A 22,960-nucleotide genomic window follows, 5' to 3' on the forward strand; every position below is an offset into this window, starting at 1 on the left:
AAGCAGAAAACTTGTTTCAAATGGTGTTTTTTTCCATTTGGTTTACCCTGCTGGATGTGTGTATTTTCACCACATTGAGTCTCCCGCTTGCAAATATTTTAGGTAACTTTGCTCAACAGCATTTTCTATCTCCGACCTCCTAGTACAGGATCACATTAGGTAATGTAGTTTGTATGGATTTTTTTTTTTTTTTTTTTTCTTTTAAGCTACATGCATGCGGTGGGGGAGACCTACTTAATGGGGGATGTGAATGTCATCTTCCAAGCTCTTGTTTCATTTTGCATTTTTCACAGTATTTCTCACAGCTGTTAATAGTGGGGAAAAATCCGAGAACTGATGGAGTGTCTTCTTTTATGAAGTTGGTTGGACTTTTAACCTGTTCTACATTTCTGCATGTGCAGAGGATTTGGGACTTCATATTTATTCATGCACAAGTGTTTTTGCCTATTGCAGAGGGTAAAATTCAAACTTTGCAGATTTTAATGGTCATCTTGTACTATGTAAGGTAAAGTTAGTCTTCAACCACCTGCACTATTTATAGCTTTTGTCGGCAAGTGCAAAAGACAGGCTCACATGGCAGGTTTCAAGGTTGCATTAGGATTTTCTATGAATGGAATAAATGAATACTGTCATATCTCTTAGCAAGGCCTTGTTTATATTGAAGTTTAAGCAGCTGCCTCAGCTCATGCATATCTATGCTTGAAGCTTTAAAGGTGCTATTTAATGCTCTACATGTTATTTTACAAGCCATTTTACAAGGCATCATTCAGTGATGTTTGAGGAGTTGATTGGATCATCAGGATAACTGGAGACACAAAAGGGTGTTTCTGAGGCTTAGTCATCTCGTGTTTGGCACTGACCCAGTTTCATTTCAGATAGTGATGCAACTCTATCTTGCTTTCAGTTTCTTTTCAAGCAACTAACGGACAGGGCTTCCTCTCTGGAATCAAAGCACCAGGAGCCTTTTGGTAGCGCATTGCTGATACTATGTCTAGGGGTTAGGTGCAGGCATTGACAGGATTGAGATGTACATGATGTTTTATGGGATTGCTTTTGAAGAGCCAGTTCGAGCTTTTTAGGATATGTTAGAAAGGGATGAGCTCATCCAGGTCAGTATAACTCCAGTTACAAGCCAAGATATATGAAGTGATGTGTCAGGTGTTTTTGTGATAAATGATGTTGAAGGCATCTGAAAGGATGAAGCTGGATCAACTTTGAAAGCTATGCCAGCAAGAAAACCCCATGTAATTAGTGGTTGATTTCATAGGTTCTTGGCAATAACGTGCCTATGAATATTAGTAGTTTGTGATGGGACATTAAGAAGAGATGCTGGCTTTGAGAAGCTTTTTGTGAGGAAGAGGTGTTTTGAAGGTATCGGAGTGATTAGCTGTCTATTCTGCTTGACAAAGACTTAGCGTTTTGTCAGTGGTAGGGTAAGATATGTATCACCAGCTTCCTTTGGAAGATTCATAGATTTTGATTAATTGTGGTTACTTTTTTTTTTTAATAGTTCTTGGAAAGGCCATGTCTGCTACTAAATGAAGTTATTTAAAACTAAAAATACCAGTAAAGCTCACTTCTGTCTTGTTTACCATATTTTGAAACAAAGATGTTTTCCATCTACTTCAGCGTAACAATATGCATCCAGTACCTTACAGGTGCCAAATAGGAAAAAAAATAAAATTGCTCCTTGGCAGCAGTTCAGTGTGTAAAGTAGAAAACTTCCTTCCATCAGCACTTGGCTGATGAGAAGCTTATAGAGAAAGATGATGGTTTGTTCACTGTGTATGTTACAGTTTGATCATCTGTTATTAATATGTCTTCCTTGTGTTTCATCAGATGACTTGCTAACAGCGGCAGGAGACTGTAGGGGATATTTGAAAAGTGTCTCTGTTACTGGTTGGGTAATCAACGCATACAGGGTGAGGGAGATCAGCTGCCTGTCTGGAAGTTATGCTCTACCAGATGATCTGTGGTGTTCAAGAGTTAAATTCACATGACTGTAGGAGAGTTGGGATCAAATTATGTACATTGTTTTGCAGTTAGAGAAATTCTTTCTCAATGCCAAACCCAGTAAAGGCTATTTAGAATATATGGAGAACTTAAATAGTGGTGTCTCTATAGATACTGAATACCAATAAGTAACAGTGTGAATTCTGGAAGGCATTGAGAATTATGTATAAATGAATATAATTAGTTGAACTAGGCTGCAGTTGAAATGAATATGTTTGTATCTGTACATAAATGGTGAGAAATACTTCACATTAAACTTTCTAAACTGGCTTGTTCAATCTTAAAGATGAAAAGTTTTACTTTAATTTTTCAACACTTTTAATAGCAACTGTAGCTATGCTAAATTGTAAGACAGATATAATTTATACCCTCATCTTAAAGGTGCTTTCTTTGGCTGTGAACCTGCTGTCATGAAACATGGTAGAGATTATTTGTATTAATTTTGTCGTCTTTCCTCTTTTTTTTTTTCTACACAGGTGGTCTCCCAGATAAGAAGTTTGAGGTAGATAAACGAGCCATGAATCTCGGGGATTTTAATGACATGATGAGAAAGGATCGATCTGGGTTCCGTCCACCTAATTCCAAAGACATGGGAACCACAGATAGTGGGCCTTATTTTGAGAAGGTGAGAGAAATATCTTAAGATAAATTAATATCAGTCTCTGTGTTCAAAGTCCCAGTTTTTACCCTGCTCCCCTGGAAGTGCTAAAAATTCAGTAACCAGGGGCAAACTCAATAATTAAAGTTTAAAGGTGTGAGGAAGTTAACGTTTGTAGAGTGAATGTGTATATAAAACAGGTGTCAGATGTGCATAGACAAATTATCTGGGGAGAATGAGGCTTTTTATTCTAGAACGGACTGCTCTTAATGTGGACAGAAAGAAATTCCTTTGTTCTTTTTGGAAGAGTAAAATACTGGTAGCAATGAAATTCATTACAGGTTTCATCACAATGATCCTTTTGGCTACTGAATACAATCATCTACTGTAAAAGAAACAGTTTAGATCTAAGAAGACATAAGTAATCACAGTCTTCCAAATTTTTTCTGCTTTCGTGTCTGTCATTTATTGGAAACATCCTTTCTAAATTCCACAAGCCCTTATGCTGTATGTCCGTGTACTGTAAGCTTCTGTATGACATCTGTTTCTCTGTGACATCTGTTGTATGTTATGGTAGCGTTTCTTCCATATTCTTGCTTATTTTAAATATAAGCTTTTACTGTTATTATCAAACATTAATTGCCTCATATTATGAATTGGAGAGCGTCCAATAGATTCACAATGCTTTAGGTGCTTTTTTTTTTAATAAAGTTTAAGTTTATCACATGTAAAATAGAAAAGAAATTTGGTTTAAAAATTCTGAAGGTGTGTTACCGCCAATGAATTTTTTTAACTCCTCCATTTTGCTATAACAGGCCAAAAACCAGTTTTGTTAACTCCCTCTGGTGGCCTAATTATAAATACTACTAACAGAACTAATGCGTTCATAAGAGATAATGTTTGTAGGTGTGTGCTAACATTAGGAATTCATTCAAGGTTTGTTTGTTTCTGTAGTGCTAATAGCCACTGTCAGAAAAGAACTTCATTTGAGTTCAAAATAGGAATTTATTGATTATTTCTTTGGACCAAAATCTTAATTGTCAATTGATCATTTGAGTCAGAAGTTTTGTCCTTGTAACTGCTATTACAGATTAACTTTGCTTCTTCCTAGTCACTCACCGTCCCTCTTTCTCTCCTCTTGCGTTCTGTTGCTTCACTAACCAACTCCTGCTGTTGGCTAACTGCTGCTTCAGCTGACTTTGCCTTTCTCCAATCAAGATGGGTGCCTTGGGGATGAGGCTCCCTGCTCTCCCTTCTCCCCTTCTCCCAGCTACAAGCTGTCTCCCTCTGGTTCCACACTATCCAACGTCGGCCTTGGAGCAATCGGCTCAGGGCTCAGTCCCCAAAACTTCGCTGCTAGACAAGTAAGCAGGCCACCTTATAAGATGCATTGTTATAAGGCTGCAACCTGGGCTTAATCCTGGTTAGTTGGTTGCTTGCATTTGTTTTCCTACTAAATAAATTAATATTGTTAATGGAAATTTCAGCTATATTAGGCCATTAAGAATAAATCCGCTTTGGTTCCTATCATCAAAATATATTCCATCTGGTTTTGTTGGCCTCTTACTTCCTGAATCACAGTGCAGCAGCAGATAGGTGTGCTTTTCAGAAGTCATTAAGTTAGTGGCAACCTTTATATGTTAATTGCTGTTTTAAAACCCCATTAGAGGCTGTTGATTTGCCCCACACACCATCCCAGCTCCCCCTGACACTGAATTCTTCCAGACCCAAAGACCTTGTATGTAGAAATGTGCCTTTAAAAATTTGCAATCATTTTGCATTGTGCCTCTTCCCTTCTCCTGTCCCAACTACCCAAAGAAAGGGTTGATTTAGTAGCCTTGGAAAGCTCTTGAATTAGCAATATTTTTGTTCTGTAGATGCGGTAATGGTGGGGAAGAAATGAAGCGGTTAACTGCAGTTTGGAAGAATTTCTGGCTATTCTGTTTTGCGTTATGCTGGAAGAAAATGTTGCAGGAATACTAGGAAATGAAAGAATAGAACCTCAGTATTGCAACTAGACTAGCTTATGTAGTCACATGCCTAACATGATGGTGTTTCTTTGTGTTGTCTTTCTGTTTCTATGTGACACGATCAGTGTTGAACATCAGATTAAGTCCAAATTTTGCAGGGATATTCTTTGATTCAGTGTGCAGAATTCTGTTGAGCTTTAGGGAGGGCTGTGTAGCTACAGCTTCAAGCCTTTCAAAAATTTTCATTTGTAGTTGACCCCACTCAGTTCTTTCCAGAATAAAAACTCTTTTATCTCTTGGGGGTTTTTGTTTATCCTCCTGTGTCCTTAGTATGGCATCTTGAGTCGCTTCTGAATGCGAAGATACATTAAGGAGGTGAAATGTAACACAGGTAAATGAGACAATCCATAATGCTGTCAGTATAGAAGCAGGATGAGAGTCTTCTCTTTTAGCAAAATAGTGGAGGATGCACAGTATTATGGTAGAAGGGAGGCAAAGCTTATGAAATCCTGGTATATAAGGGAAGGAAGGGTTTTTGAGAAGGCCTTCACAATCTCAGTTTGGAAGAATGATGAATTAGTTGGTTGGGTACAGCAGTGCTGTCATGGAGAGGGGGAACATTTTCCATGAGGAATGGAAAATACACTGTTTAGGACCACAGGTATCTGAGGATTGTAGACAACCTGTTATACAGCAGAAGATAGGAAGTTCTGAGAGTCTTGAAAATGAAAGGATAGAATCATGGCATGTAAGGACCTTTCAGAGCACAGGATTCAGCTTTTAGAAGCAACAGCATGCAACTGTTAGTGTAGGAGACTGTCCGTAACGTTTCCTGTGGCTTTTGTTGAAAGATGTTACAAATAAAGACAATCTGCTCAGAGGCTGAAATAGTGAAAACATAATTATGAATTTTCTTTGGCCTTCTTCGTGCAGTAGGGTTTATTATTACAAAAGTTGCTTATAAAACAGTAAATACCTCTCATTTAAAAAAAACAAAACCTCAAAATAAACAGCAGGTATTCTAGTGTTAGAAAATAAATCACTGGGAGGAAAAAAAAAACAACATTTTTTTATCACTTGAAAATTTTCCTGCTCTTTAATTTAGTGGGTAAAAAATTTAAAAACATCTCAATCCAGAGTGCTGTAATTTTCACATCAGAAGGAAAATATTTTAAAAAATTTTTGAATTCTAATTTCAGTTAGTAAAAGGCCTGCAGAAGACATAGTAGGCTTATGAGTGATATCTCAACAACCTACTCAGAAAAAGCCCCTCAGTTTTCTAAAATGATGGCCCAAAATTCATGTTGATACAGTCTTGCCATACTTTTAAGTCAATGGAATGGTTTTTTGAGCATGTTGTTTGTACTCCAAGTTTCCATTTCCCAACATGTAAAGTGCAAAGTAAAAATTTTCCTGCTCTTTAATTTAGTGGGTAAAAAATTTAAAAACATCTCAATCCAGAGTGCTGTAATTTTCACATCAGAAGGAAAATATTTTAAAAAATTTTTGAATTCTAATTTCAGTTAGTAAAAGGCCTGCAGAAGACATAGTAGGCTTATGAGTGATATCTCAACAACCTACTCAGAAAAAGCCCCTCAGTTTTCTAAAATGATGGCCCAAAATTCATGTTGATACAGTCTTGCCATACTTTTAAGTCAATGGAATGGTTTTTTGAGCATGTTGTTTGTACTCCAAGTTTCCATTTCCCAACATGTAAAGTGCAAAGTATAAAACATTAGCTTTGGTATGTGCTTTGAAATAAGTGGATAAACATGACTCTCCAGCATAGAGGAGAAAAAGCCTGCATCTCGACAGTGTAGTGCAGCAGGTAGAACATTACTGATTTATGGCAAACATCTCAGTAATTCTAAGGGTACTCTGTTTAAGTCAGTACTTGCCTCGTTACTGATAGTAGTTAATAGCATAGAGATCCATTATCCTGAAAGGTTCATCTTCTCACTACTTCTTTAATTTTGTAGGGTGGCAATCATGGTTTGTTTGGAAACAGCACAGCACAATCGAGGGGCATGCACACACCAGTGCAGCCACTAAATCCTTCCCCCAATATCCGGGCGCAAGTGCCTCCCCAATTTCTTTCTCCCCAGGTAAGGAATTTATAGTAACTGGTTACTGGTAAAAAGTAGAGCTACAGCCTTCAGAGCACATCACTGAAGTTACTTACACATCTATCCTAGTGTTGACTTGATGTTAAGGAATCGAAAACTTAGGTAAGATTGAAATTTAGAATTCATAGTTGAAAGTGCTTAAAACTCAGTGCAGAAGGATTAGCCTTCTTTCTTATTCCAGGCAGTTGGTCATAAATGCTCGCTACCAGTATTTTTAAACTTCAAAGCGGATTCAGGAATCCTGTGTCTTACTTAGGCTTTTGCAAAGTATTTTAAAAACAACCAAAAAAGTGAAAGCTGAAAGTTTTTCAAAAGTGTGACAGGTAGCTTTATTTTTTTCAAGCAGTCTTGTCCTCTGCTTCCTGCCCCCCTGAAAGAGAGGCCTAATGAAGGGCTACACGTTGCATTTACACTGCAGAGCTCTAAGAACTCAGGGTCTGCAAATGCACAAGTTTACCTTTTGCTTTGGACTTGGTGAAGGCTCTTGGAGATTCTCTTGAATTCTACTTGGGTTACTCTCAAATAATGCAGGGAGAAATGGGGGGATTCTTCTCCACCTACTCCTGTCTTTTACTATAGCTTAATCAGCATACAAAGAGATTAACTCTTTCTGTGAGGCACTGTTTCTTCTCTCCAATGACTGCCTGAATGCCTTTCTTTTCCCTTGTCAAGCAGTACGTTTTTAATGTGGTAATGCAGTACTGTGATTACTGATTAGCTGAATATATATATATAAGCATTTTAATTTAGTGCCTTCTCCAGCAACAAAGTGGTTGGGGGAGGAACCTTTGTGTGTGTGTCTGCATCTGCACGTGTAATACTGTATATTGTCAAGTCAAGTGAGGTATTCATTCTGCTCAAGTCATAGATTGTGCATGTTTAAATGTGATGTGTTAAGAAATCTCTAATGTCTTTCCTGGAACACCTTTTAAGATTGGTGTCGTGCCTGTTCTTTCATAGAAATACTTCTGCTTCATCATCTTTTCTCATAGCAGTGCATTTCTTGAAGATATGTAACTGGTTTCCATGCAGGTTTCGGCCTCCATGCTCAAACAGTTTCCCAACAGTGGCTTGAATCCTGGACTTTTCAATATGGGCCCCCAGCTTTCTCCACAACAGATTGCCATGCTGAGCCAGCTTCCACAGATTCCCCAGTTTCAATTAGTAAGTAGCTTGTAATCTTTCAGGACAGACTGTTTATAAATTGTCTGCTGAAAGTTTTCTTTTTATGTTTGTTCCAATTCTGTTTTGTTGTACTGATCTTGTGTTATTTTTGTACAAGCATTCCCCCTTTGTTTTAAAGGAAAATACAGCCCTGTTAGAGGGCAGCAGATAAACTAAATGGGCCTGTGTGATACTTGTGAATGTTGCAGTGGGTTAGTAATGATTCTAAGCAGTATCTGTATAGGGAAAGCAGTTGTTGATTTTTAAAGAAGTTTTCTGCAGACCTGTTGTCATAGTGATGGTAATAAAGCAGGTACTAGTAATACTGTTGCATGATGTTAAATTAGAAACAAGTAACACATATAGTATTCTTCTAATTCTAAGAAAATTGTGATATTATTTGAGTGTGTTGAATGAGAAACAGTTTACATAAGTTCTGAGCAAAGCAATTCCTAGTGCCTAGCTCCTGGCAATTATATTTTACTTGATGAGCTCTGTATTTTCACTCTTCCCACCCCCACTTATCTTGTAGGCATGTCAGCTCCTCCTTCAGCAGCAGCAGCAGCAGCAGCTGTTACAGAGCCAGAGGAAGTTATCTCAAGCTGTGCGACAACAGCAGGAGCAACAGGTGTGGCACTGTTTTTGTCAATCATATGAAGTATAAAGTGTGCTGTGAAAATGCAATCTGCAGACGGTGCTGGCTTTAGTAAATGTCACCTGCTCTCTTCAGATTGCACTTTCCAGAGAGCAGGGCCCTTTGGATCTCTTACAAGTCGCTGTTTCTTCATGTTTTCTGGAATTCTGTGGTACAGTAGAGGATATATCATTCTCATTTTTTTCTTTCATTTGCAGATTGCTCGTATGGTGAGTGCCCTCCAGCAGCAGCAGCAGAGGCAGCCTGGCATGAAGCATTCACCATCCCACCCTGTTGGGCCTAAGCCACATTTAGACAGCATGGTACCCAATCCTTTGAATGTGGGTCTCTCAGATTTACAGACCAAAGGGCAAATACCTGGATACGGTTCAGGTAAGTGCTCTGTAGAAAAAGATTTAGTGCACTGCCTATAGCTACTATATAAATGTGGTAATTGTGTTACCAGTTATGTCTTGGTCCAGAAATAAGTAATTTATTTATAAGCTCTAGAGCAAAGGTTACAAGTGTCAACTCTTGATAAAATTTTTCAACTTTTGATCAAATTTTTTCATTACATGGAAAGAAGATGGACCTACTAACAAAGCGTATCTTAGTGCATACTGACCTAACAAGCTTATTTGAAAGTTGCTGCTTGAACGTTTCATTCCTACTGTGGATTTTCTTTTTTATTACCTTTCTTATGATCACAATGACTCCCTGTTTTAAGATATTTAAACCAAAAAGAGCAAATGACAATGGAGTTCTCTTTGTTTGTTTCACAGGCTTTGGCTCAAGTAGCATGGATTATGGCATGGTGGGAGGGAAAGAGGCTGGAACAGAATCCCGCTTTAAGCAGTGGACTATGATGGAAGGGCTGCCCTCTGTGGCTTCACAAGATGCCAATATGCACAAAAATGGTGAGAAGGGGACTGGCTATTCTGGAAATACCTTTACAGTATCATCTTGCCAGAGGTGAAATACGTCAGATGAGGTTATGCTTCAAGTTAGTGAATGTCTCACCTCACCAGTATGCATCTTAAATATTTTTTTGTTTTAGTATACCATACTCAAAAAGATCCTAACCTTTCCTGAATGTAAATGTATCTTTTTAATGCTTCAGGTGCAATAGTGCCCCCTGGAAAGGCTCGTGGAGGATCGCCCTACAACCAGTTTGACATAATTCAGGGCGACCCACTAGGTGGCCATGCAGGCCCTGCTGGTGATAGTTGGTTACCTGCCAAATCTCCACCAACGAACAAGATTGGAAGCAAATCCAGCAACGCCAGCTGGCCTCCAGGTATTACATGGGGACAGGGGTTATGTCCTAGCTTTAGAATAGATGTGCTAGGACTTTTCCTTATTATGCTTTTCAAATAACCACTGCAAGGAAAATATTTGCTTGGCCTATCTCATTTTTTAAACTTCTTCCCCATTAAATTAGAACATAAATGTTAAATTTCCAGTAAAAAATTGCTGGGCTAAATATGAACTGCTGGATTGCCTGAGTAGTATTTGGATTTTGTTGGGTGAACTCTTATCTTCTGTAGTTTGGTGACTTCACACTTACAGAAATTTTCATGAGAACGCTTGTTCATAAAATATACAATACCAGCTCCCTCCTCTTGTATTGATTCCTTATTTTGTGGTGTTAGGCTGACATGGGGTGTAAACATTCTGATTGGTGGCATGGAATCAGAAAGGAAAAGATGTGAAAGCTTGTTTGTTGCAATAGTGGTAACAGGATTTTCTTGTCTTGACCTGTTGTATTTTATGTGCCATGAACTTTTCTTCTGGCAATTGTTTACAAATACGATCCGTTGCGGACCACAAGGTTTCTTTTGCCAGCAGTAAAGGTGTGTGCTACACTGTTGTGGTTCACCTTTGATCATGTGGTATAAAGGATAGAAGAGTGTTGCTGTGTTTCAGTACTGCTCAGCAATCTTGTGGGCTAAGTACAAGTTTCTTGCTTTTTGGATTACAGGCAGTAGCACATTCTTTAAGTCTTCTAGGGTTTCACTGGCAGAATTTTATCTTTGTGCTAGAAAACTCAAGTATCTAGGAAAAACACATACGTATTTGAACACACACGTAACTTTCTATATAAATCATTCATTAAACACAAAATGGTGTCCTTGAAGTTGTACAGATTAATCACCAGTGCTGCTCAGCAAATAGTGGATGCTGTGGTTTTTCTCTACCTGAAAGACGGACATTCCAGGAAAACGTTCCTAACTGCAAATCTTCTGCTGTGTATGTCCTCAAGCACTAAAAAGTAAAGGTGCAGGTACATCTCTTGGGAAAACCAGTAGCACAGACCTTGCATCAGAAAGCCTAGGAATCTGTGTGACAGATACAACTGCAGGAAACCTACAAAAAGTAGTTAAAACTTTTTCTCTGGGAATCTCTCGGTGTCTTAACTGGCAAGAAAATATGTTCTGATGAGCTGACAGAGTTAAAGAATTACTTATCTCAAGAACGTCTGCACACCTACGACATTGCATGCTGCTGACTGCTCTCTGTGGAGATGTATTTGCATTACATTTCTGTCAACCTGGTTGTTAAGTACTGAGTTTTGCGAGGTGGAGTTACTATTCATAATGCCCCCAAAGTGTATTTTTTTTCAGGACCTCTCTCATAGACGCATTGTTGGGGAACTTGTTTCTTTAGTCAGCGTTTCCCTATATAATACTGAGAAACACAGTACTACTTAAAACGTTAGGAGAGGGATGTGAGGATCAGCTCTGCCATGTTTCCAGGTTTTGGAGCAGGCAAAGATTCTTGGTACCAGAAGGCTATTACAGAAGTGAAAAGCTGAATAGCTACTCTTTGACCCTCATTGACATCATAGAGCTTCCTTAGTGATATCTGCAGTCCCACTGTCAACGATAAGTAAAATTTTTGCTATTGCTGACTACCTCACCACTGTGAAAGGAGAGGTGGAGTTCACAAATCCTGAACATGAACTGTCACTGGGATCATCACTACCATCCCTAATTTCTTGTGTAAATGAGTAGCCCATGACTGTGATTCCACATGTCATGTAACATGGTTTCTGGCACATGGCTTTTATGCAGTTAATTGCTGTATTACTAGCCCTCTCTTATGAGGTCAATAGACTACTGGGACAAGTGCTGTTGCCCCGTAACCATCAGCCACTTAAGCTGTCTCATGTCCTCTCTAGCTTACTGATTTCCTTGAGAAGGAAAATTTCGCTGAAATCATGATCCACTTTATCAACACCCCTGATGAAGAATAAAGACCCAAAATGATTTTACACTGTGGATCTTTTTTCTCTGCAAGCTTGTAGATGAGGCCCACTGTCACTTCCTGCCTTGGAGATAAAATTTTTCTTCCTAGTCTTGGAAAATAAGTTGTTAACGAAAATGAGTTTACAAGAGAAAACCTCTTGAAATGGGTGCATTTTTCCTTTGAATGAATACAGTGGTCACTCAGCACTCACCCTGACTACACCTTTCGCGTTTTCCTCCTAAATGCCATCTGCTGCAGAAATTTTGCCGTTCAAGAGAGCAGTATTGTTCAGCACAAAGATAAATGAAGTGATGCCCAATCAAACTGATATCACAGCTGGAGGTGAGAGCAAGTTTTGCTGCATTGGTGAGAACTATGTCTTTTGGTTATGTCACACAGACTTGCATACCTACGTAATTCTAGACTGTAATTTCCCATTCAATAGAAGTTCAGTCATATACTCTAAATAAACTGGCCTGGATGTGTCTGTCATGGTTTTCCTAATAATCTTATGTGTGAACTTTTTGGGAGGACCTTTGAAATATCAGTGGAGAAATGCACTTCATGTTTTCGTGACTATCTAGAAATAAAAGAGCATGTCTGTAGTTGGTGAATGTGCATGAAAATAACTGTCAATCCCAAAGGATAGTTTGGCAATTTTTCAATATGCTGAAGTTCAAGGAAAACTTTTCTTCAGGCCAGGCTTGCATTGATGACTGAATGTATTTATATACCTGATCTTTGGAGCCTTGTTTGAATATTCCTTAACTTTTTGATGAGAGCTTATGATGCACTTAATTTTCAGTCTCACCAGTTATCAGAAATCTTTACAAAGGCAAGACTTGGACTTACCCTTTCCATTCTTTTTTTTTTTTTCAAACAAGTTGTGATTTCCAAGTCCTAACCTGTGTTCATTGCTTCTTCATATCTGAACAGAGAAGATCTTTTCACTAGACCCAAGAGCTGCATTGCTTGTTCCTTAAGCTTAGAGTGGTTCTACTTGTCAGAGGATTGCAGTATTTTGGCAGTAGCTGAGCAGATTCCTTCCTTGATGATTGCTCATACTGTTAATACTGTTAGAAATGTTGATACCTGGTGTCTTAGATTATTTTCTTGAGTTACTAAAGATTGAGAGATGTGACTGAGGCTTACAAAATCATGATGACAGTGAACAAGATAAATGCAGAATTTTAATTCTGTGCATCCTGCCACAATAGAACCATGGTGCAAATGCTGGACGTAAGGGCATATAAATTTTAAATAGATGAGACCTTCTTTTTTTGTTTCCATCAGGAGTGATGAACTTTTGGAATGTGTTACTTTTAGAGCTTCAGATGGTACTAGCCAGTTGAAACAGTGATTGGATAAACTGCTGGAAAAACAGTTTCACAAGCAAGTGCTAGCCAGATAGAGGGTGTTTCTGACATCCTAGGTAGAAGGATTCTGGATGCTGGGAGAGTGTGAGGGCTGCAGCCTACAGATAGTGGCCAGGTTTGTGTTCTGTCCCTAAATGCTGTCTCTTCTACAGCTCTTGGCAGATTAGTGGGCTAGATGAACCACAGTTCTGACCCAGTGGAACATTTCTTATGTCTGCTCTGCGATTCTCCTGCCAGTGCATTGTCACAATCTAATATTGCCCTTGCTGTACCGATTGTTTGAACCAGTAGTATCACCTTTTCTTCTGTATTTGTCTGTGAAAGTCATTGTTTTGTCTATGCTTCTTCATTACAAAGGTGACTGAAATGAACACTTCCATGCTAGAGTCACCCTAAAAGGTTTCATTCCAGAGAGCACATCTTGGATCCCACTTTTAATTACATTCAAATATTCTGTCTCTAATTATTTCAAAACTTCAGGTTGGGAATAAAGGTGTCATTCCATATGCTGGACTTGAATCTGCCACCTTGACACTCTTTTCACGCTTACCCAAATTGTCGCATAGTATCTGAAGCTTCTTTACTTGTTTTTGTGTTTGGCAGTTTTACTTTCTTATCACTGCTTCCAGAATTGACCACAGCACTTCATTCATTGAACATCTGCTCAGGGAAGGAAGTTACTGATCTTTCTTTGCAGTAATTGGAGTTTTTGTATGTTCATACTTAATATGACTCATCCTCTTGTCTTAAAAAACTGGCACACTTGGAACTATAGTTGAAGATAAAGCATGATAAGTATATTCCATCTCATTGTGAAGCATGAAGAACATCAATGAGTACATACATTGCTTTCACCACGAGGCATCTCACCTTAGCATTACTCAGTATTGATGGGTAATGTATAAAGTGTGTGGGTACCTAGGTGTAAAGTGTCAAAAATGTTTACAAACTCTTAAGGTAGGTAGCTTTTCCTTGAGAAAGGCTTCTGCACATACACTATGTGTGCAGAATCTAATCTTCTATAGTCTAATCTTATATATCTTAAAACATACATAATGTATTAAGGAAGAGTGAAACTAGTGAAGTCTTATCTGAATGTAGTAAAACAGGAATAATCAAAAGAAATTGTATGCACTTGCATCACTTTTTGTGTAGCATAGACTTGTGTACAGACATTAGAGATAGTGCCGTGGAATGTTGAAAAAAGAACATGAAACAGTTTTTAATTCAGAAAAGTCTGATTTTTCTGAGGAACAGTGTAGAAGACAATTACTTACCCTCCTGAATATTTTCAACTGTTACTTCCAGTAAATAGCATTTCTATGTTTGCAACTAATTCCTTTTTCCTTCCTGTCCCAGAGTTCCAACCAGGAGTGCCATGGAAAGGTATACAAAACATTGACCCTGAATCTGACCCCTATGTGACCCCTGGAAGTGTGCTGGGGGGGACAGCCACATCTCCCATTGTAGATACTGACCACCAACTTCTGCGGGACAACACCACAGGTAAAACAGTGAACAGCTGGTGTGTGATTATTTAAATTGTTCTGATATTTGAGAATATTCTGATGTTTCTGTTGTAACAGAGTAACAGTCTATTGTATTTGACTAAGAAGGAAGCCTGTGTGCCTTTGCACCGTGGCTGTATATCACATGAAAGCTTGGCATTGGTACAAATCGTGGCTCTCTTGAGGTTTAACAGTATCATAGAGACCGTGTGCAGTTGGCCTACTCCTCTTTCTCTCTCCTTTTTCCTTTGATAGGGTCTAATTCTTCCCTCAACACCTCGCTGCCTTCACCTGGTGCCTGGCCCTACAGTGCCTCTGACAATTCCTTCACCAACGTTCATAGCACTTCAGGTATGCAGGCTCCAAAACTTACTTGGACAAAGCATTTTCCACTTACTCCCTTAGTTCCTTGTGCTTGCTCCACTTTGAATATTTAGCCTTTTAGTAATGTTTGAGGAAGCTTGGAAATCAAGATTTGAGCAGCTGATGATAAAATACTCTGTTGTGGTTGCTTTAAAAAATAGACTGAGATCCTCTGCCCTTCCTCGCACCCCTGGTACAAAATTCTTAGTTCTGCAAGTTATAGAATAGGGTAGCAGTGAGCAGCAGATGCAAAAGGGAAGAAAAAAAATCCAACCAAACAACAACCCACATGCACAATCTCTTGAGATGTGTAAGGAGTTGGGGGACTGTCATGATTTTTTAAACTAACCTGCTCCTGTATGCATGAGTTAAGGAAGTAGAGTAATAAGGTGAGTGATTTTAACTTTAGAATACTGGAGTGCTGTGAAGGGAACACTTTTGACTCGCGTTTTACAGCACTCATCATTTCCTGAAACCATGAGAGAGAGAGTTTTTAGTCCTCTGGCTTTTAATGGTTCACCTGTAAATAGTAATTTAGATACCTGCCTCAGATCCTTGGTAAGAAGGTCTCCAAAGCTTTCTTGTGAAAAATGGTCTCTGCACACACTTCTGAGTAGGAAGCTGGAAATATTTGCTCCAGACAAACCATTTGGATTTTGAACTTCTTACAAATGCCAGTTTTCTCTTGAGACATCATTGTCTTGTCAACTACATAAAACTGAACAATTGCATGTACATAGCAGAAGTGACAAACATAGCTGAGAGCTGCATCTGGCCCAAACGTTATGGGGTTTGCATCTTACTGAATAAAAGCTGTGTTCATATGTTATCTCAGCACCTTCACAAAGTGTGTTGAAAATCCTATTTAGCCCTTGAGAAAAACGGTGTTCCTTCTGCCAGCTTGTGGGGTGACTTCAGTTTGAAGGAATATCTGTATATGCAGTGTTCTAATGACATAAAAGATTTCTTTTTCATGGTCTGGGGAAAGGAATGGCATGTATCAGCTTCTTAGCTGTGCTTAATTTTTGTCTAGTGCGTAAGAAAGACCCAAGAGATAAAAAAATGATTGAAGCCATAGTTGAATTGAAGAGACTAGACCGCTGCCTGGCACACGTACATCTTCTGCTCATCTTGTTAAACTACACACCAGCATTTTACAGCCAGAAAATGGGTCATCTGAATAAAGGATTTAGAATTCACATACCTGTAAAACAGTCTAGTGAAAGCAGTTTTTTAAGCACTCTCATAGGTTAGTGCTTGAAACGTGCTTGCTATGGACAGTTACTGTGTCATGGAAATATACTGATCCAACTGTAAAATGAAGCACACTTTTACTTTCTGAAAGCTTTATGGTCTTGATTCCCAAATGTATTGTTTTGTGACACCCTAGCATATTGTAAACCTGGATTTTTACACTTTGTTCAAATAAGTAACTTACTACTACTTGAGTAGAGCTTAATACATACATTTGCACTCACAAGTTTTGATTAAGACAGTCCATGATTAAGGTAATTGATGAGACGAGAGCCTTTTCCCCCAGATTGCCCTGTCTGTGTTCACTGGTTCTCATTACAGAACAAAGGAAAAATAAACTACTCCAGCAATTTTGACTTTCAGTTAGATAAATGTCCCTTGCTGTCAGAAGATGTGGGTGAATTTGTGGTCTGCCGCCTTAAGGAAAACTGGTTTAAGATGAACTTAACATGTAGCATGGGTTTTTTTGGTGTGGTAAATTAACTGTTGCATGGTTTTCTGTTTTGTGCTTGTGTCCGATATAAATGCCCTCAAAGGGTTTACAGTGATAGCGTAGTTAAAGGCTGACTGAATCTCATACATTTCTCTAATACGTACGCTTTATTTAATCTTCTAGCAAAATTCAGTGATTACAAATCAACATGGTCCCCAGATCCCATAGGACACAATCCCACTCATCTCTCCAACAAGATGTGGAAAAACCATATTTCCTCAAGGAACACTACAGGGCTGCCCCGCCCGCCTCCTGGCCTGACCAACCCCAAACCATCATCTCCATGGAACAGCACAGCATCCCGATCGGTCAGGGGCTGGGGGGCACAGGACTCAAGGCTTGCCTCTGGTGAGAAGAATCAACTGATAGCACCATTGATCAGACCTGAGGAGTGTACGTTTTACAGCACTAATGGTTTGGATGAAAGAAAGTTGCAGTTGTCTGGTAAAAGGAAAAAAAAAAAAAAAAAAGAGTTCCTTCTTGAAGTGGAAATTTACTGTCAGTAATTGGTTTGGGAGAGTGGGAGGGGATGGGGGGCTAGAATCCCAGGTCCTGCTGCAGGGGATACGTGAAAAGGGCTGGAAGCTGCCAGGAGGGAATACCTACTACAGGGGGCCTTTCAAGACTGGATGCTTTCTGTGGGTGGGAAACTCCTCAAACATGAAGTCTAGCGAAAAGTTGAATCTTCATATGAAATGCCAGGAGACATGTATTTTCATTTTCAGGATTGAAGATTAGACTTTTCTGTGTTAGCAGGGCTGATAATGCTGAATTTGTCTGAGATTGAAAGACCGAAGTGAAAAGAAAAATGGTTTTCTTTCTAACAAATCTGTCTTGATTGCTCTGTCTTCTGATCTGCAGCATCTACTTGGAGTGATGGTGGCTCAGTTCGTCCTAGCTACTGGCTGGTTCTTCACAATCTCACTCCACAGGTATTTTCTGTTGTTGTCTCTGGGATCTCGTTTGCTTTACCAAGACGTGGATTCGTGTAGTCTTCAGTTGTTTCTCTTTGAATAAAACCTAACAAAATTAGATTTGTCAGCATACACGTGTTTCTACTAAAGTGGGCTGCAGTCTGATTGGTTTTTCTATTGTAATCTCTTCAGCTAGCTTTAGGATGTTCAATTTTTGCTACATGGCCATCATAACCTTTCATTACCTAGAGCTTCAAATAAAAATATTGGAACAGAAAGATTTTTCTTAGAAGTGAGGATAAGTTGCATGACCATAATGTGGAATGGTTTATTGCTGTTCAAGAGACTGTTCCTTGGGATGTTGTCAGTAAAAACCTGGTGTAACTGCCAGTTTTCACTCTGGTGTTTCCATAGTGCAACCACAGAATGTTTCCAGCACTACTGCCAAAAATGGTCTTGGTAGGTTACTCCTGCAAGTGTTCTCAGAGCTTACTTCCATTCAAAATTAATTCTGTGGAGTTCTCAGTTTCAGTAATCCCAATTAGCCTGTATTCAAGGCTTCAGCAAAATTTATATGATTATCAGCAGCGCCCTGAGATCTAGACAGTGTCCCCTCTTCAGCAGGATAATTTACCATGCTTCTACTACGGTCTAAGAAAACATCAACATGAAAGGAAAAACTTAAGGTCTCCTTCAGATCACCGAAAATGGCAAACTGTGTTCCTTTCATAGAAAAGACTGTTTTCCTTGATGTGAAGGAAACAGCAGTGGTGTGACAGAGTTCTAAGTCTCCCTTGTGCAAGGTAGTTTAATACTGCTTTAGGAATTGTTTAATGGAAGAAGAATATATCTTGGAGGCATTTAAGTTAATAGAAAAGGGAAAAAAGCATCTTATCATTGTCTTTTTCATAACAAATCCTCTATTCGTTGTGGGTCAGTTCACTAGAGAAGAAGGAATTGTAAAGGTTAAGATGGATTCAGGGACAGTATCTTAATTTCAAATTTCTCTTGTTTTAACTTTGTCCATATTTGTGCCCATGCACAGCTTCTTTTCCCTCATTGAGGTTGTATTATATAATAGGGGAGGGGGAAGGGGGAAGGAAGAAAGTAGCACTTCCTTAAGTATCTGCACATATGGATCCCATTCATGTTTGCCTGTGGCATACCAGGAATGGAATCTATCTGTACAGAACACCTTGGAGGACAGCAGTTATTGGAGGTGAGTAACAAGCTGTTACTGGTGCAGAGGGAATGTAGGCAACAGCTGCTGTGAAAACATTAGTTCAGGAGGAGTGAAGATTGCTGGGTTTCACAGAAAGATCACTGACTGTTTCTCTGAGTTACTGTTTCATAAACTACAAAGCACTAAAATAAATTAAAAAAACCTCTCATTGTAGAGGTGATATTTCCAGTTTTGCAAAGAACTTTTAAATACTGTTGATCTCAATTCTGAAATCAAACTGCTGGAGACTAACAAATTCTAGTTCCCTTGGGACAAGTCCTAATGACTGAAGATGGTGAGAAGTGCAAGTTGTGTATAATTACTGGAAAACCTGCTGACATAAGGATAGTGACAATCTAAGAAACTCTATGAGATGGGGAAAACTGGACTCAAGCTACAAGTGAGGGGGAAAGATAGGTCAGATTATTCCATCAAGCGAAGTCAATGTAAGCAGTCAAGGCATACTGATTCTGTTTGAAAATTAAATCCTGTCACCTTCACTCACTTCCCACTGCTTTCTCCTGTTTCTCTTTCTGAGAGTCATTTATCTTTTAATTTATCTTTTAATTACTGAGACGAAGTTAGGATTGAAGTTCATTTGGAGAAATGGTTACAAACAATTGTTTTCTCCTGGCTGTTCCTCCTCAGATCGATGGGTCAACCTTGAGGACGATCTGCATGCAGCATGGCCCACTGCTGACATTCCATCTGAACCTGACCCAGGGCACCGCCCTTATCCGATATAACACCAAACAGGAGGCGGCCAAGGCCCAGACTGCACTGCACATGTAAGCAATCCCCATGTCTCTTCTTTGTACCGCATTAGTCACAAACACAAAACGCCTGTGCAGTGCTATGCTTTGGAAACTTGTTTCAGGTATCATGTTTGGAAGGGAATCTTTCCTTTGAGGGCAAAGGAAAAGGAGAAACAAAGATGCCTTCTTTAGTTGCTGGCAGAAACTGGCACATAGAGAACTAAGAAGGTGCTAATAGGATGGAAGTGTGACCAGTATGTACCTTAGTGTACAATTTTGGACATTTTATAAAAGCTTGTGAATTGTTTTTGATGAAAATCATTCTTACGTGCGTAACCCAAATGTGTGGGAATCTGTTGCAGTTTTGAGACAGGCCTGAAACAGCTTACTTGAAAAGCTGCAGATCTTAGGTTTCCTGTTCTTAAGCTTTTTGGAACTGACTGGCTCTTGGTATGTTGTTAAAAATGAGAAATTTTGAGACAAAAATCTTCAGGGTATGTGGGAGGGTGCTTATGCTAAGCCCTTAAACTCTGAAAACTTTTGAACTATACTAATCTTACCCTGAATTTCACAGGTTTTTAGCCTGCTCATCCACTGTTCTGTTTGAAAGGTTGCATGTGAGCATTTACCATTTTAGCTACACTGCATAGGCACTTTTATTGCTCTTGGTGTTAATGTTCAGGACCTTAGTTTAAATTTTGAAAGGTTTTGTTGCAAGTATCACAACTGAATATTGCAGAGAGGGGGTTAGTAGGTTTATTTGGGGGGGTCTCCCTCAGAAAATGGAAGAGCTTTGAGTCAGTTTCACTGTCAAGAACAGCTAAAGTTTTCTGTGCTCGCTCCATTGTGGCAAGCTGAATACCTCCTTTGGTTTGGGCACCTAATAGTGGTGTTGCCATGCCTTCTGAATCCCTTGCCTTTCCCTTCTGGCTCCAATTATTAATTTTTTTTCTTCCATGTGTCTTGTCTTCTAGGTGTGTGTTGGGAAACACTACCATCCTGGCTGAGTTTGCCACAGATGAAGAGGTTAGTCGCTTTCTGGCACAAGCTCAGCCCCCTACACCTGCAGCAACCCCCAGTGCACCCACAGCAGGCTGGCAATCCCTGGAGACAGGACAGAACCAGACAGATCCAGTTGGACCTGCTTTGAATCTCTTTGGTGGGTCAACAGGGCTTGGGCAGTGGAGCAGTGGTGGCGGCGGTGGCAGCAGTGGGGGTGATCTCACTGGCGCTTCGTTGTGGGGGCCCCCAAACTATTCTTCAAGCTTGTGGGGGGTCCCAAGCGTAGAGGATCCACACAGAATGGGCAGCCCTGCTCCCTTACTACCTGGAGACCTTCTGGGAGGAGGGTCGGATTCAATCTGAACTTAGAACTTTCAACTCTGACCTCGTGACCTTTTTTGGAACAGCAGCAGCACTAACTTGACCTTTTCGTTTTTTTCAACTTGCAATAAATACATTTATAAAAGGAAAAAAGAAAACGGAGAGAGAAAAAAAAAGGTGGGTCATTGACAGACTGTCTGAGCACATAGTTGCCTCCCTTATATAACTTCAGTTTTTTCGTTTGGAATACGAATCCAAAAAGAGAACATATCACTCTTGAAATACTTGAATCATGAACGCCAACTTAGAAAGACAATGTGAAGCAAGTACACATACCATTTAAATTTAAACACAAAAAATTAAAAAAATTAGTTTCTAGTTTTTCACTTTTTCATGTTATACGGAAGTTGTTGCTAAGAAACATATATACTGAAAAAATAGCTTTTTAACTTTGTTTGCACTGGGTGTGTTTCCGTCCTTAGGTCTACCATGTTGGGTTGGGGTAGGGGAGGGGTTCAAAAGATAAAAGGGGTGGGAGGGAGGGGAAGACTTGACGGAGCCTCACTTTAAAAGAAAAAAGAAAAAAAAAACAAAAAAAAAATTTAAAAAACCTTAAAAACCCACAAAAAAACAAAACAGAAAAAAAAAACAACAAAAAAACCAACACTTTGTGATTGGCTGGTTGATAAGTACCAGTGTGTTCTGGCACATGTAACTGCCCACGTGTGCTTGTTTCTGTGTGAGTGTGTGCACATGTTCGTGTGTGTGCATTTTTTTCTCTCTATATATAATCTTGAAACGCTGCATTGCTGATGGTCTACGGGCTGGCTGGCCATCTGCGTGTCTTGATTCTGAAAACGAGACAGGCATGGTGGAGTCCCTGTGGCTGAAGCAGAATCCAGTTGGGCTGGATTAAAATTTGTCAGTAGGTCTTTTTAAATTCATTTTAGCAGGGTGCTATCTCAAGTCTGCAGATCATATTGAGTGGGTAGTTGCTTCCTAGCCCTTGTTCTAACCCTGTGGTAGAGCAGAACACTGCCATATCCAAAGGATTTGGTGAGAGGGGAGCTGATGTTGTCTTTTGAGTAGCAGTGTATTTATTTATTTATGTCTGCATGTGGGGTTTTTGTACTGAGTGAACCCTAGAATGTTTGTTATATAATGCAAGCCATTTTTTTCTTCCAACTAGGGGAAAAGAAGACATTGCCATTTTTTGTGCGGATAAGACAAATGTTCTTTATTCAGTCTCTCACAAGCTTCAGTACTTTTAAAAACAAAAAAGTGTTTATTTTCTGCCCCAAACTTATAAATAGGCACCCATATTCATTCTTGAAGAATCCGTCAAAAGCTTGAAAGTCCAGCCCAACCAAATTAGCCCTTTAATTGATAAACTGCTTGCATTAAAACTGACAAAAACTAAGTCGTGTCAGCAAAAACCGCTGGCCAGCCTGCCTCATCTCCTGAAAGCACATGCAGCTGACTCCTTTCTGCGTCCTTCATGGTGAGCGTTACCTGTGCCAGGCCTTGGTGTATTACAGCGCCAGACCATCACTGACAGAAACGTTTACTTATGAATGTTCTTAAACCAGTGTGTACTTCAGATGTTTCCTTTTGTTTCTCTGTGTTGTGTTTTTTCCTGTGTACGTGGTTTTGCTTAGGGAGGTATGTAACTAGCAAAGACTTTTTTTAAAAAGTATTGCACCTTTTTGTTTTGTTTTTTTTTGTTTTGTTTTTACTTTTTCTGTACTGTTGCTTTTTAATTTCTGTATTTAAGGAAAGGTTTGGGGTTTTTTTTAGCATCAGTGTAGTAGTACTCTGGGCAGGATAGGGGTGACCTATAATCTACAGTGATAGCCAGTGTGTGCGTGCATGTGTGCGCTGGGAACAAAACTTTGAAGACCTGTTGTTGTGAAAAGCGTTGTAGCAGACTTGAAGGAACATCCCTTCACGTAAAGCGGGAAGTCTTTTGGGCTGGGGGGGGGGGGGGGGGTAGGGCCA

At 39.4% G+C, this 22,960-nt stretch overlaps 1 protein-coding gene across 11 annotated transcripts in view; it reads left to right on the plus strand.

Annotated features, from left to right (window-relative positions):
- Window positions 1–22,668, plus strand: part of TNRC6B (trinucleotide repeat containing 6B) — a 79,157-nt gene extending 56,489 nt beyond the window's left edge. For 3 of the 11 annotated variants that reach the window (XM_014963868.1, XM_014963867.1, XM_014963873.1), the window contains 15 exons: window positions 2,490–2,638; window positions 3,805–3,975; window positions 6,561–6,686; window positions 7,740–7,871; window positions 8,404–8,499; window positions 8,724–8,898; window positions 9,288–9,422; window positions 9,626–9,802; window positions 12,013–12,096; window positions 14,490–14,636; window positions 14,894–14,989; window positions 16,872–17,141; window positions 17,610–17,680; window positions 19,533–19,672; window positions 20,614–22,668. In XM_014963868.1, coding sequence (XP_014819354.1) covers window positions 2,490–2,638; window positions 3,805–3,975; window positions 6,561–6,686; window positions 7,740–7,871; window positions 8,404–8,499; window positions 8,724–8,898; window positions 9,288–9,422; window positions 9,626–9,802; window positions 12,013–12,096; window positions 14,490–14,636; window positions 14,894–14,989; window positions 16,872–17,141; window positions 17,610–17,680; window positions 19,533–19,672; window positions 20,614–21,004 — 2,360 coding nt within the window. In that variant the 3' untranslated portion in view covers window positions 21,005–22,668. The remainder of the gene's footprint in view (window positions 1–2,489; window positions 2,639–3,804; window positions 3,976–6,560; window positions 6,687–7,739; window positions 7,872–8,403; window positions 8,500–8,723; window positions 8,899–9,287; window positions 9,423–9,625; window positions 9,803–12,012; window positions 12,097–14,489; window positions 14,637–14,893; window positions 14,990–16,871; window positions 17,142–17,609; window positions 17,681–19,532; window positions 19,673–20,613) is intronic. The other 8 variants (XM_014963877.1, XM_014963878.1, XM_014963869.1 and 5 more) reach the window with 7 other exon arrangements.
- Window positions 22,669–22,960: the final 292 nt, after the last annotated feature.

The sequence above is a fragment of the Calidris pugnax genome, unplaced genomic scaffold, assembly GCF_001431845.1.
Source record: "Calidris pugnax isolate Ruff unplaced genomic scaffold, ASM143184v1 scaffold44, whole genome shotgun sequence".
NCBI classification, from domain to species: domain Eukaryota; kingdom Metazoa; phylum Chordata; class Aves; order Charadriiformes; family Scolopacidae; genus Calidris; species Calidris pugnax.